The 15,124-nt window shown below is 41.5% G+C and overlaps 2 protein-coding genes and 1 long non-coding RNA gene across 4 annotated transcripts in view; 2 read left to right on the top strand and 1 right to left on the bottom strand.

Annotated features, from left to right (window-relative positions):
• Positions 1–2,475, top strand: part of HSPD1 (heat shock protein family D (Hsp60) member 1) — a 9,363-nt gene extending 6,888 nt beyond the window's left edge. Inside the window, exons 9-12 of the mRNA XM_071434573.1 lie at positions 589–834; positions 1,038–1,212; positions 1,808–1,986; positions 2,076–2,475. Coding sequence (XP_071290674.1) covers positions 589–834; positions 1,038–1,212; positions 1,808–1,986; positions 2,076–2,228 — 753 coding nt within the window. The 3' untranslated portion in view covers positions 2,229–2,475. The remainder of the gene's footprint in view (positions 1–588; positions 835–1,037; positions 1,213–1,807; positions 1,987–2,075) is intronic.
• Positions 1–14,453, bottom strand: part of COQ10B (coenzyme Q10B) — a 15,627-nt gene extending 1,174 nt beyond the window's left edge. Inside the window, exons 1-5 of one of the 2 annotated variants that reach the window (XR_011680342.1) lie at positions 14,333–14,453; positions 10,799–10,933; positions 9,152–9,344; positions 7,356–7,457; positions 4,152–4,804 (exon numbers count right to left, since the gene is read on the bottom strand). Coding sequence is in view for 1 of the 2 variants with exons in the window: in XM_071434580.1 (XP_071290681.1) it covers positions 4,637–4,804; positions 7,356–7,457; positions 9,152–9,344; positions 10,799–10,933; positions 14,333–14,388 (654 nt within the window). In the remaining variant the exon portion in view is untranslated. Of the gene's footprint in view, positions 1–706; positions 4,805–7,355; positions 7,458–9,151; positions 9,345–10,798; positions 10,934–14,332 lie in introns of those variants that run through there. The other variant, XM_071434580.1, reaches the window with a different exon arrangement.
• LOC139593561 (uncharacterized) lies at positions 5,001–15,124 on the top strand. The gene is made up of 3 exons (XR_011680345.1): positions 5,001–5,203; positions 9,208–9,378; positions 10,843–15,124. It is a non-coding gene; the product is annotated as an uncharacterized lncRNA (long non-coding RNA).

Genomic DNA, 15,124 nt, shown 5'->3' with positions numbered 1-15,124 from the left:
GACTGACTGAAGTCACATGAGATCTCCTTGCAGGATTTCGGTTTTTAAGGGAAAGGAGGAACTCCAAGGCAATTGTTGCCTTTATAAACAATTGCCTGGACTCAGATGTGGCAAATATAATTATTTTAAATGTTTGGAATTGACTGAATGAATTTTCTTACTACTAAATTTTGCATATAGTTGATGAGTTGATTAATGTCCCTTTATGCTGCCCTTTTTTAATATGCACTTCAAAATCATAACATGATATTAGGACCCAGAGGATACTGTTGAAATAAATGTTTAAGGTAATGGGAGCACAAAGTAACCAACCAGCAAACTGTTCTTCAGTCAGTGACATATCACTATCTATGACATCTCAAAATACAAGGAGATGACGGTGACAGGACTGAAGGAAACACCATGAAACTGTGTCAGGGGAGGTTTAAGTTGAATATCAGGAAGAGGTTCTTCACCCAGAGGGTGCAACTGCAGTAATGTGGTTATTCTGCACCATTAGCCTGCTGTATGTGTTCATGTACTTGTAGATAAAAATACCCAATGTGTGGGGAACCTGTGAATTGCAGCTTTTCACATAATTTCTTTCAGGTGTTTGGAGAAGAGGGTTTGAACCTAAATGTGGAAGATATTCAGCCTCATGACTTTGGTAAAGTTGGAGAGGTCATTGTGACAAAAGATGACACCATGCTCCTCAAGGGGAAGGGTGAAAAGGCTCAGATTGAAAAACGCATTCAAGAAATAATCGAACAGCTAGAGGTTACCACCAGTGAATATGAAAAAGAGAAACTGAATGAGCGACTGGCCAAGCTCTCTGATGGAGTAGCAGTATTGAAGGTATGAAGAACTTGGTAAAATCATAATGAATTAAAGCTTAGGCTTCTTGAGTGCTGAGCTACAGAAGAAGATTTGCCACTGTGGGAGAGGGTGGGTTGGCTTTCTGGCACTTGTTAGGCATTGGCAGCTTAATCTGGTGGCGGCAGTGCTGTCCCACCTGGGCTCTTGTGCAGCCCTTGACGTGTGGCTTGCTCTGCCCGCAGGTGGGCGGAACCAGCGATGTTGAGGTGAACGAGAAGAAGGACAGGGTCACGGATGCCCTGAACGCCACCCGTGCGGCCGTGGAGGAGGGCATCGTCCCAGGGGGTGGCTGTGCCCTGCTGCGCTGCATCCCAGCCTTAGATGCCTTAACTCCAGCCAACGAGGATCAGAAAATTGGTAAGCACATGACTTGAAGGTGTGTGTGTGGAAGTGATACAAGCACACTTTCCCCTGTCCTGAGGCTTTATCAGGTGGCTTTCAGTTTGCTTTTAGTTACTTGATCTTAGGAATATCACATTTCTTTGGTGTGCTGGTCTCTGCTTTTGAGTGGGAAGGAGCTTTTTCACTGGACTGTGTAAGACCCAGCAGCAGTAAAGCAGCAGTATCCCAACACAGAGTGGCAATTGTTTAGGGTTGGGAGCTGGCTGTTAGAGTCTTTGCAGACACACAAAATCTAATAATGCTCAAGAGACTGTGTGGCAAATCAAATGGAAAGAGGCTTTGTGTCATGTCGCACATAAATGTAGAGAGTAATAATACTTGTTAGTATTTTTTGTGGAAGTAAAACTAAAATGTGCATGAATATCCTGCAGAGATTTCATTTGTTGGCAAGTGTCAAGTAGCAGAGAACCTTCCCTCCTGGAACTGACAAAAATAGCTTATGTTTCTGCTTGGAGGGTTTTCTCTTTGTATTGATCTCCAGCACTAGGGCATTCCTTGGCAGTGGGAGTGGTGTTTGTACATGGAGCTCCAGCTATCCTGTTTCTTGCAGGCATTGAAATAATCAAGAGAACACTGAGAATCCCAGCAATGACTATCGCAAAGAATGCTGGTGTGGAAGGATCATTGATAGTTGAAAAAATCCTGCAGAGCCCGTCAGAAGTTGGCTACGATGCAATGCTTGGGGACTTTGTAAATATGGTAGAAAAAGGAATCATAGACCCAACTAAGGTAACCTAAAGCTCTTAATTCTCAGCTTTGCTTCCTTCCACCTCCTGTGATGGTCAGCAGGTTTTAAGTAGTTTCTTGCTTATTTTTAGGTTGTGAGAACTGCTCTGATGGATGCCGCAGGTGTTGCATCTCTCCTATCAACAGCAGAGGCAGTGGTGACTGAAGTTCCTAAAGAAGAAAAGGAGCCAGCAATGGGAGGAATGGGTGGGATGGGTGGAGGCATGGGAGGTGGCATGTTCTAATTCCTGGGGTAGGGATGCATCATGAGCTGTGCTGTTGAAGACTGACAGTTCTGACTTCAAAAACTTGAGCTATCAGTGTGAGAGGATGGATAGTGACTGAAGTGAGGCTGGTGTTGAAAAGAATCACTGTAACCATCAGTTACCGGATTTCATTTAACACACGTGTAATTGTTTACAGTCATTGTCCATGCCTACAGATAATTTATTTTGTATTTTTTGAATAAAGACATTTGTACATTCCTGATAACTGGGTTGCAAGATCCATCTACCAAGGTCCTGATTTGAACTTAATTAAGGCACTTGATATTCTATTTCAGAATTTCTTGGTGCTTGCCAGTACTAGAAAGAACTTGGAAGCCACTGTGCGTGAGACTAGACAATTGTGTACAAAGTAGGCAAATAGAGTTATGTGACCTTTATGTAATAAACTGCTCAAAAGTTACAAAATGTATCACCTCCTTCATCTGCACACCAAGCCATAGTTATGGGAGAGCCTGGAGAGCCTGCTGTTGCTTCTAAGATGTAGTAGAAATTGACACTTATGCTTGAAAAAATGACAGGGCATTTCAGTCCGAGAAACATTCCTTTGTCTAGAATGGTTCTCAGAAATGCAAGTGCTTTAATTTTGGTAAGAAATATCTAAGCTGAACTGCACTACAGTTCTTTGAAATATTAAACAATGCTCTGAAAACAAGGCACGTGCACTGACTTTATTTTGCCCTATCTGGTTGTTTCACGTGCTGGAACAGGCCCAGTGCACCTTTCACAGTCCCAGGGGAAGAGAAGTGCCCTGAGGTATCAAACAGGTGAGTCTTTGCTAAGAAAGGGTTCTGGGGTTTTTAGATCCTTCCTTTGCTCAGGTGTAATATGTGATTACCTCCTCACCTTGAGCCTTCCATTCTTACCTTCCTCCTTTCTGGTAAGAGGTGCAGGATTTAGTGATTTTGCACTAGAAATGTTGCTTTGCCTCTTTCTGTGTTCTTTGACGTGGCACCACCACTAACATTGTGCTGTCTTTTCTGCTTTCCAGCCTGCAGAACAATGGTGTTCCCAAACTTGTGTATGTTTATACTTGATTACCTCAATCAAAACTGCTTTACAACTTCTCAGTTCTGTACAAATGACCTTAAATCCACCTGTTGCTTTCCTCAGCTTCCTGCCCTTAATAAGAACTATCCTTCCACAGATGGGACGTGTGACATTCTAATTTTAAGTAAAATTATCTGAAACTCTTTCAGGGGTGTCTTTATTTTGAAACATACCTTTCTATGTTATTTAATATGCTGTTCTTAATTAACCATATGGATTACATGTGCTGCAGAGAAAGGACCAGCTTCAGCATCTGGCCTGAAGCTTCACCTAATTTCAGTAAGGAAATTTGGTAATGCAAGGCAGCATAAAGTAAGGGTTTAGAATCTGTTCAAACCTATTCACTTGGTTTTTTTAGAGACTGGGAAGAGAACATTCAAGAGTAGAAGTAGTGAACATGTATGTAATTAGGATGATATCACAGTTGGGAGTATGGTACTGAAAAACCTCAAAGAATGAAGGTTTAGTGCTCTCTTACAATGATTTATGATGACAGCTGGCCTTGGCTGTTCTTGTCTGCAAGGAAGCACAGGGCCTCTTGTTACCTGCTTCCAGGGAGGACAGCACAGGTACCTGGTTCTCAGAGGTAAACCTTGCTTTAAGGTGTTCTGTTTGCATTAGGTGAGATGGAGGTAACCAAAGTGCAGCGTGTACCAGGGAAGGAGTGGCAAGGAGCAAGTTCAGCCTGCCAAACGTACACTGGGCACCACTGGCTGTGGCTGAGACTGCTGCACTCAGATTACAGTGCTCCTTATGCAATTCATCCCTGAAAATGAGGGGAGTTAGAAAGCAGTTGCTGGTCACTCTAGGGGCAATGGGAGATCCCTGACTTACCTCTGCCATTCATTTGAATTCAAAGCACCACTCCTCAATGGCTGCCAAGCTGTGCCATTCTCTGGGAAGGCAGTGTGTCAGTTGGCCTCTGCCTGGGCAGAGCTGGCTGAGTTGATGCTCTGAAGTTACATTCCCACCAAGCTGCGTTAATAAGTTACAGTGCTGAAAAACGCCAGGAGCTTGGCTAAGGCAGAGCTTGGGCTGTGATTCCAGGAGCCGTTTGGCGTTAACGGCAGCCGAGATAGCCTGGGTTACAGGAGCTGCCAGGTGTCTGGTACTGATAAGGCTTTGAGCTGCACTTGATTGCAGCTTTTGAACATTCCATGTCTGTCTGTCTGTCTGAGCAGGTGTGTTTGGCACAGGGTAAGATCACACCCAAGCTCAGATAAGAAATGAATGCCCCAAAGGAGGAGCACGGCGCTTTGTACAAGTGAGGCGTACAAACAAGTTTATGGCTGAGGTTGTTACAGCTTCCCTTCTTCCCTTTACGTCTGATGAACTTCATGCAGCATCAGCTCCCGAGGGATGCTGGTTTCTGGGCCGTGGAGTTTGGATGCTCTTCTTTCAAAGGCAGCAACCATCTGCTTTACAACTTCATCAAAAAATAGTGTAGCAAGTTTTGAGTGTAGAAGTGAACGAAATTCAAAAGAAATCTGTTTAAAAAGTAAAAGATAATTATTTTTCTTATATATACTGTTGTAAAATGCTGTTACAAATAGACAACTCTTAAAGAATCTCCAGTGAAGGCTGCAGGTAAGTTACAGAACAGTTAAAACTGAGGAATAGGTGAATGTGGCTGAGAAGGAAACCCATGTTTCTAGGTCTAAGGACTGTACTTCTGGGCTTTTCCATTAGAAGAATCATCTCAGTTCTCTGAAGTAGTCATTTACATTTACCTAAGCTGTCTTTTCTTTTATAAATGGTTCATTACAAAAGAGGTTTGGGGTAATGAAAAACTACTGACAAACAATAACTTATTTTGTGCACAGAATTCACTTCAGGGACAAAAGTTGTCGAAGAAAATCCTGCATGGCAAGACAACAGACTAACAGGTAAGCTGAAGCATGCCCAAGAAACTTAAAAGAGACTTGAAATAGTTAACTATTAAATGCCAATATTTTAAATCAGTCCTTCCTTTTGGTGGCAGTAGTTCTGGTAGGTTCAAACAAGCAGTGTAATGGCTAAAATTACAGATTTGGTTTGTGTGTCACATCTCCCACCTGAACAGCTCCCACTCCCAACCTGACACCAGCAGTCAATGAAATGGATTGGGAGTAACGTAATTTTTATAATTCCTGAAAAATTCAGATTTAATGCCACAAGGAGCAATTACAGCCCCAATTCCCTATGAGCAATGCATGTTAACAGCAAAGCAGTTGCACAGAAGTAATTAAACAGCTTGGCCCATAAACCAAGTGTAGCTTCATTTACATTTGCTTGACCTCAAGCATCAATAAAATTAACGTGCCTCTTGCCAGTCTGAGAGCTGTCATTGAGGGCATGCAGAGTTCTGCAAGTGGGGATGTGGAGTCTGGCATTGTGTTCAGCAATTATGTCAATCTTAAGGTATGGTATGCATTAATGAAGTTGCAGGTGGTAAAAATGGTGGTGTGCTTCAGTCTATGAACTAAATAATTTCAGAGCTGAAACCAAAGTAGGAAAAGTTCCCTGTTGTATGTGGATGTCTCCTGGAATCAGGCTGGCACAACAGGATACAGCAGCTTGTGGGAACCAGCATAGCTCAAAACTCAAATAACATTTTCTAAAGCAAACAAGCATTATTAAGTTGAAGTTTTCTCTGGAATATCTGTAATTGCAGGGCCTGTTTTGAGGAATTAGTTGTGAAATGTTTATCATCCCTGCCTGCACGTGCCCAGAGGCAAGGAGTAGCAGGGCAGGAACTGGCAGAGGTTCAGCTCAGCCAACTGCACTGGCTTCCTTTGCTGCCTCCAAACAGGGAAAGCAGTAAGATGTGTTGATAGTGTTCCCCCAAGAAAATAAAAATGTCCATATTCAGTTCCATTTTGATTCCATTTAACTGAAGTTCTTGACCTGAAATGTCAAAATGTGGCTTTGGTTTATGGAGGTGTGGTGCTGTTTTCTCACAGAGCCTGTATGTAGAATGTAGGCTTTAAATAGTTGTTTAATTCAAGTTTTCTAACTGATTTATGGCTTGGGTTAAAAGATAGCTTATATATGTTAGTAGAAAGAACTGACACTTATTTGCTTAAAGAAATACAAATAACATGAGCACATAACATGCAAACCATTAAAAATTGTGGTTCTTTGAGCACCTGTAGATTAATTTTTACTGTTGAACTGCATGAAGTGCAATATAGTATTAAGCTGAAAGTTAATAACCTAAGGAGGTTAATGTGCTAGTTTAAAAATACTCTAAAAGTTTTTTCCTATTCACTGAAGACAATTTTCAAAGCAGGACATTCCAGCAGATGGCAGCAGGATTAGCCCAGCTCTGTGTACTTTAGCAGCCTGTTACAACCCCCAGCTCAATGCTTTGTTACACACTTTGTTATAAAATGCAAGAAAAAAATGTGATGGCAGACAAATCAGACAACACGGAAAAGCAGTAGCTGGAATGGAAACAGCTTTTCTGGGAGTGAAATCAGGCTAAATCAGGTACTGGAATTAAAGAGCAGTACTTTTGGGCTGCAGTGATATCCCATCACAGATTAGAGACAGCAAAAATCTATTACACTTGTATTAGAGAAGGAAGGAGTAAGGCTTAAAATACGTGAAAGAGTAAAACTGGAAGACAGGAAATTAAACTGACCAAACTGCAGCCCAAACAGGACAGATGGCAGGACACTGACTTGCTGGTACCAAGAGCATTTAGGTTGTAGAGTGATTAAAGAATATAGCAAAGTATATTTAGCATTTTTCCTGCACTGGACTGTCTAAAAACTTCAATGTGTTTAGAACTGTAGGGTGAGAGGTGCCTGTCCCAGACTGTTTCATGACACATGGACACCTCACAGAAGGCTGCTGTTTCTGAACAATACTGAAGTGGTTTCCAACAGTAAAGTTTGCAAAATATTTTTTGGACAGAACTGACTAAGGCTAACTTGTTTCTGTGTCTAAGTGTTCAAAGAAGTAGTAGAGGCATTTTAAAAAGCACCCTCAGTTGAAGATAAGTGTTTCTATGTGCTGCTCCTAGCACGTGGTAGTTTTAATTACCATACTTACTGAAAAATCCAATGTACATGTCCTTGGATAACCAGGGATACCAGGGCTCAAACGCCACACTGTTTCCAAGTGATTAAAGAGTTTTCCATCTGTGCATGATGCCTAAAATAAAGTTTTGAAAATGAAGCTACAATTAGGCTTTTACAAATGTGACAAACAGGTATTACTGAAGCTTGTGTTTACATTTTGTTAAATAGTGATGGTTGTGGCATAGTTAAACCTGTTCTTACAGCACAGCCAGCATGAAATCCAATATGAAAAGATGTCAATTATGGCAAAATAACTGAGGTCCTTCCAAGGCAGAGGAAAATACTGTGTCTGAGTGTCATAACACAGATCTGTGGCATGATGCATAGAACATCCAAATACATAACCTCAACTGGCTTGGAATTCGTAGAGAAAATTTCTGTAACTTTTTCTTGGGTCATTTTTTTACAAGTTCTCATTGTTAGCCCAAGGAGCTCTGCTCCAACAGACTGCCCCCAGGGAATAGGTGTTGTTTGGCTTGGAGAGCTGTGCTGAGGTGACTCATCTCAGAGACTAATCACCAGCACAAAACACCTACATTTCTCTTTCCAGGAATGAGATAATGCGTGGCCTTGCTACTTCTATATCAGAAAGGGAAGGAGTAGAGGGAAGATTAGATACAAAATGCTGGGCCTGCTTTTCCCAACTGCTATCAAAACAGCAGGAAAAATGGGAAAACTGCCAGTGTGTTCCCTTTTCTCCCAATCTTCAAGTAGCAAACTCACTCCATTCTTTCCCCCTCAGCAAAAACTGCTGTTACCAATCTGATTTTTCCATTGTTTAAGCCCTAAAAAGGGGGAAACCTTAAGCAACAAACCCATTCCCATTTTGTGCCTGAGCAGCACACAAGGTTCCTTTGCCTGGAGTTACTTGGGAGGACAGTGAAATGATCCAAGCACACAATCACTTCCCTAGAAATGTTCCTGCAGCTCTGTGGACATAATGTAAACCTCTAGGAAAAGTAATTGCAGCAGAGAAAAGGCTAATGAGCCTCGGGGGAGGCAGTCTGAAGAAATGGCTTTCCTCACCACTTTTTTTCCTTATGAAAACAGGTTTGAACATATAAGACAAATAAATAGAACATCCAGGCATAATTTAAAATATTTTACTTGATACTTTTCTACTTTTCTCTTAATTATTGCTCTTGAAAAGCTGAAAGGAAAAATATAACCGCTTCTCTTATGAACAAATTAATTGTAAAAAAAACTGACTTTAAATCCACACTTCTTTCTTCTCATCAATATATTGAATAACCATCTCTTCAGCACATTGTACTGAAGCTTAGCCTTTTTTTTAGGCTTTTCATATTAACTAGTTAAAATTGTGAGAAGAAAAGTAATGACAGATGAGTCATTATTATTCATTAAGGCATCAGAAGCTAGAGTTGTCTGACAACTTTTAACTGAGTACTTATTTTGCATTCAGAGAGGCTCGGACAAAATTTAAACAAAAAAAAAACAACCAAAAAAACCCCAAGCAAAACCGTTAATATCTTCATTTAATGGCTCCCAGCTTTGCCAATAAAGACAAACTAAAAAGTGATTTCCTCTCCTCCCTCGTGTGGCAGGTTGTTGAAAAACACATTCAAATTCTCCCCAGTTTATCGAAAGTCTTTAAAGAAAAGCAACACAAGTGTTGAGCCACACAAAGAACTTCCAGCATCGATTTTGTTTTAAGGCAAGACATTCCTGGAATATTCAAATTTCAACAAACAAAAGTTAAGGAAGATTATGGTTATTTTCAATAGGAGAAAAGAAAAATGCAATTACCTTAACTAAATGTGGTCTCACTAGGGTTACAATTGATGTGTATCTCTCTACTACAGGAGGGAATCCTATTTCTAGCTCTGCTTTGCAGTACCCAGAGCGCCTCGAGAGTATGTCTGACTTTTTACACCAAGGAACAAAGAGTTTGTAATTCTCCACAACAGCAACAACTTCATACATTTCCTGCATGGAATACCTGGAAATGGACACAGGAACATTACAGTTACAAGGTATTTAAGCTTCAAATTACTACTAAAATTACTATCAAAGATGGTATATGTGGCATAGGCAGTTGAAAGGTGGACATATTCACTACCATTGATTTTGGAAATTGAAAATGCAGCTTTGCTAATTAAGAGGAAAGGAAAGTAATACACTGGTAATTGCTTTTTGCATAAAGAAGCAAAATATCACACACCATCCAGCAGTAGCTTTAGTGAATAATGAACCTAGTGCCTGCTACTTTCTGCAATACCAGCTAAACATGCATACTCTACAAATGTAAACATTTTTTCAGCACAGCTGTGTCTTCATTTAGGCAGATGTTGGACATTGCACCAAAAAAAAAAAAATCCACACTTCATGGCTCCCAAAACAAGGTGTACCAAAACTCAAAGTACTAAATTTCCTAAGGTTTAAACAAAGGAGCACCACCTTCCTAATTTAAGCCCAAATAAAAGCTTAATTAAAAAACAGATTCAATGGGAAAACCTTCCAGCATCACAGAATGGCTGATGTTGGAAGGGACCTCTGGACCTCATTTTGTCCAACACCCCTCCTCAGGCAGGATATTGAAATCAGATGAAACACTATTAGGGCAACATTTTAGCTGATTCTGCTGTAACATGGCAAAGTATTACATAGCTATGGGTTTTAATTTTTCATTCTGACTCTGAAACAGATGGGATTAAGCATGTGCTTAATTTCCTTTAAAATGAAGCATATGTTCAACAGCACTTAGCAGTGAGGACTATGGGACAAAGGCCCTCTTTGAGTGACTAGGCAAGACCTGCTGCAGTTCAAGAACTATCAAAAAAAGGAATGTTAAGTATAGTAACAAAATATGCTAATAAAAAGTTCATACTGTTGTGAACCAGAGACTGGGCAAATCCCAGTATCATTGCATAAACTGGGATTTTCCCACTAGCTCTAAGGCAAACAAGGTTTCAAAATCTTTTTCTGTGTGAAGTTTCTTTATCACAGAACTAATTACTTTTCTTCTTTTAAAGAAATAAGAAAATCTTGAGAAGTATAATATAATGTAAGTGCAAACTTTAGCATGTGTTTGGGAGAGAATGGAACAGGGTTTTAACACCTGTTGATTTATTCACATTTTACTAGATTAAAATCTTAGTGTATTACTCCATTTCAAGGTTGGTTTTGTTTTGTCATGGAATGGAACAGTTATTTCTGCTCTTTCTTGCTATGGGCCAAGGGCTTTGGGTTCCTACTTTTTTATATTAACTTTCAGGCTGGTAAATGTAATCTGTACGAATTCTGAAAGTCAAAACTCCTTTCTATGCTCCAGAGTCTTAGGGACATGTGTCTTCAGGGATACCCAGTCTTCTGAACTACTAATGTTTTGGATTAATTACAGCAAATACAAAATCAATAAGCATTTAAAGCATCTTTCCACAATCTTATACAAACCCTATAATTCTTCTTTCAGAATATTCTTTTCTTTTATTTGTTAGTGGTGCAGCAACATTGAAGAAGTTTCTTGAAAAAGTATGGCTCATTACAGGAGAATTTCTGGTCATCAGAATACCACAAGAAGCCAAGTGCCTGAAACAGGGAAAATGTTTTTAGATGTGTTTGATATCAGCAAAATAAATAACAATGCATTCAGGTAAGACAAACCATCTCTTGTATAACACTATAGAGAATGTCAGCCAGATGGAAAAACAAAGGCTTGTGACAATATAAACTGTCAAACACACAAGGGGCCCCTTTTTTTTCCCCCTAAGAGGAACTAAAAATAGCCCTCAGCCATGCCAGAAGTAACTGGCAGAGTGCAATACAAAGGGCCTCATTAAGCACTGGCTGCATGGCAGCTTGAGTTCATGCCCAAGTCTCACATGCACTGAGCCTGCAGAAGAGGCTTTCTTAATAGCAAAAACGAGGCATAGTTTGCAATGCTTTACCCTTTTGGAATACACAAAGTAGAGAAGGTTTCACTTGGAAATGGTGAACTCTGCTGTGATCCCTCTGCTGCCACTCTTCTCTTAAAAGGACAATTTCATTTGAAAGTCTTTCAGGAGGTGCTTTGTTTACCCAGCTTTCAACATTTCCTTCAGAAAATATCACCAGAACCTTGAATGCAGTGTTTTCAGAAGAAAAACTTACAAAATTACCTTTAAAAGTACTAGTGATTCTAAGACTGCACCTTTGTGTTCTCAGTGAACATCTACACTAAAATCTAACAAATATTCACCATGTTTAACAGTTCTGCTAAATCACTGCTTTTCCTCAGATCAGGTCAGTCAAGATGCAAAAAGCTGCCTGAGAAGCTCTGAATTTTGGCACCAGGAAAGTAAAAATACCACTATTTGCCCACAATGAATCTACAAACATAAGCTAACAAGTAACCCAGGTCTTTTACTCATCTTCCTCTAACTATATAATCAGGACTATACTTGTAGATTCATGTGGTTAAAAATGGAGCCAACCTCTTTTAGTCAGAACTAGGCTTCTTTGGGGTTTGGTTGATTGTTTTGTTGGTTTTTTAGACACAATGAACAGGTAAATGCCCTTTTTAATTTTTTTTTTTTTTTTTTTTTACCAAGCACCAAATTAGTTATCAATTTTGAATTAAATTTAATTTAAATTAGCAATATGTTCTTTAAAAATCAGCATAATTTAGAATTTTAATGAAATACAGTAGTTACCCATGACTGAGCACATCAGCTCACATGGTCACTGTATTAGGAGTCAGGTAAATAACAAACTGGTAGAGTTTAGAGAAAAATAATCATTAGCAGCTGGTTAGAAACAATCTGTACAGACTTTTAGAAACCAACCATCCAACTGGGATATATGAAGCATGATGCCTGAAAACACACTGTAATCACTGCAGTTGAAGAGAAACTAAAATGGTACAGAAGTATTGCATCAAAATTAAGAGGGGATAGGTCCACTTTAAAAGCCTTTAGACAACTCTGCAAATGTTTGTAACAGTATCTCAAGGGATGTGGACAAAGTCTGTTTTTTCCAGACAGACCATACAAGAAGGAAAAGCTTTGACAGGAATACTGGAAGAATGCCAGCAACATTGTAGCTGCCTCAACCAGATTCACAGAAGGTGTTCAAATGTGTGGAGCAGACCTCATTCTGCACAGCTGATTTAAATTCCATTACCTGGGGCTATGTACAGGACACAGTCCAAACCAGTCACCAGGGTTTGGCTCTTGGTTTGTTTTTTACTGCAAGGCCGTGCCAGTCTATTGTTTCATGCAGTTGTATCTGAACTTGTTTCAGCCACAGGGCTGAGAAACAACCCCTCCAAATAATCTCTCAGCTGCTGAAAGACTGTGTCCTTGCCACTCGAGGAAGGCAAGGTTAAGAGGCTGTAATGCTAACAAGTATGGTGAGACTCCATCCCTCTCCCAGTTTTATCTGAAGAACAGATGCTGTGAGAATGTGCTGGGCTGGCTCCCAGGTCAGGGAAGCAGATCTCTTTAAGAAATCCTTTGGTTTCCATGGACTGTCATGTGTTTTTGTGAACCTGACCTGGGCCTCTGAAGAAAAACCAAGCCCATTCTAGAATTCAGACACACCTGCCACCTCTGTATTTATCTCCTGCCAGTGACAGAAGCATCTCCACTCACTCCCACTCACTGCTTCCTCCCTGAGCACTTGAGGACCACCCAACTCCCATGACCTGAAAAGGAAGCATTTCTGGAGTATGACATGCACATGTAAGTGATCCATATTCTGTGATTTTTTAATATATATATTTTTTATAACTACACAATTTTCTAAGCCTGAAGATTAACTTTTTGGAAAAAATGGCTCTCTTAACTCCTCCATGTAAACATTGAAATTAGTGCCAGGAGCATGTCAGGGTAAATATATTTACAGTAACCCAGCTGATACTTTCATCAGGTTAGTGATATCTGACTTTATGGTCTGTGAGGCACGAGTTGATCCCATTCAAATTCTTTGCCAACAGCTGCTTGTATCCCAAAAAAAATGAGTGTACCAGCAAGTGTCCTCACTAGCATCTCAGTCTGAATAAGCACATGAGACTAATTTACCACCTGAGCCCTTGAAGCCTGCTAATGAGCACGGTGAGGTCCTGCCGAGCTGGCAGCAGGTACAGAGTGCATCCAGGGGACAACTGTGCAGTGAGGCGTCCCCAGCTCCAAGGCTCCAGGTAGCACAGCACTGGGTTTGATCCAGCTTGTGCTTGCTTAAAGCCAGCTGCCAAGATCCTTGCAGCTTCCACTAGAAACATTTTTAAACTGAGTTTGCAAGCAGTTACTTAATGGGTTTCCTTATACCAAACACGCTTCCAGCAATTGATTTTGCCCTGAGGACTCTAATAAATTACTCTTTAAAACAGCTATTTGGTTGACCAGGACTGAACGAATTTAATATTGCAGACACGACACTGAGATTATACCACAAAGAATATACAGTAAAAAGTGTGGTCCAATGTTACATTTTACCACTGCACAGTTAACAGTTTTGTCAAATGACTGCATGAAATTTGACATCATGAACCAATCCCTGTTTCACTTTTTGACAGTTTTTATGAGGTTGACAGAGTTTGATAAAGAAACACAGCAGCACTGCCATGGTGAGACTCCATCCCTCTCCCAGTCCCTCTCACAGCAGCACTACCGTAACAGTGGTAGCAGGTGAACCTTTTATACAAAGATTTTCAAATCGCACTCTCTCATCTGCTTGCTGTTTTTTCTTTCAGATGAAAGGTTAGCTCTTCACCAAAGCATATTTTTTATCTCAAGCTTTTGCAGCCAGCTTTACACATGTTCAGGTGAGAAGGAACTTGTTGCATTATCTGAAGCGGAAAACATCCGGGCGCTCCCTCAGTTTTTAAATCCTTTTGGACGGATTGCTCCCAACTCCGCCACTGTCTCGGGCAAAGAGCAGGCGAGTTTCTAACCGGGAACGCGGCCCCTCTCTGTCACGCCCGCGGTATCCGCGCCTCGCCCCGCGTACCTGGCGGCGGCCCCCGTGGCCAGCGCCCTGCCGAGCGCCGCGCCGCTCCGCGCCATCCCGCCCGCGCTGCTGCGCCCGCCTGTGGCCCCGTCCGGCGCGGGGCTGCCCGTCCTGCCTGCGGGGGCGCGCGGTCACGGGACAGCGCGCGCGGCCGCGGCGCCCCGCCTGATTGGCCCGGCGGCGCGCGAGTCCCGCGCGCGGCCATAATTGGGCTTGAGCGCGGGGGGCGCCCCCACCGAGCGGCGGGAGCGACTTCGGCCCCGTGTCCGTCCGCGTGCCCGGCCCCGTGTCCGTCCGCGTGTCCGTCCCATCCCCCGCAGAGCGCCTGACCCGGGCGGGTCCGCGGGAGGAGTCGCTGGTGCTCGTCCCGCCTCTGCTCGCTGCGTGCTCAGGGTTACGGTCAGCAGCAACTTAACAGTAGGGCCACAGACCTGTCTGTAATCACAGAGCACCGTCTGACCACAACTTGGGCCAAAGAAATCAATTTATTAATCAACTAATTAACGCTTTCTCGTAATTCACCTTTCAAATACAGCCCCTCTCAAGGAAAGCGTGTGTTACAATTGCGATTGGAGACCTGCTGTTTAAATAGAACTCACCACACCTTTCATATTGTGTGTAATATGCGTTTATGTGTTACACATAAATTATTAAAAGGTAAGACTGCAAAATCTATTCCCATAAAATAGTTTGGGTTGGCTTTTTTTTTTCTTTTTTTTTTTTTTGTTTTTTTTTTAAATTTAGTACCAGGTATAGGCCTGACTAGGAATCTTGAACTAAGACTGGTATTTT

This window comes from Agelaius tricolor, unplaced genomic scaffold (assembly GCF_023055355.1).
Source record: "Agelaius tricolor isolate 1412-34295 unplaced genomic scaffold, bAgeTri1.0.p SCAF_10, whole genome shotgun sequence".
Classification (NCBI taxonomy): domain Eukaryota; kingdom Metazoa; phylum Chordata; class Aves; order Passeriformes; family Icteridae; genus Agelaius; species Agelaius tricolor.
Note: the sequence above shows the minus strand (reverse complement) of the source record. Positions and strands in the feature narration are given on the sequence as shown.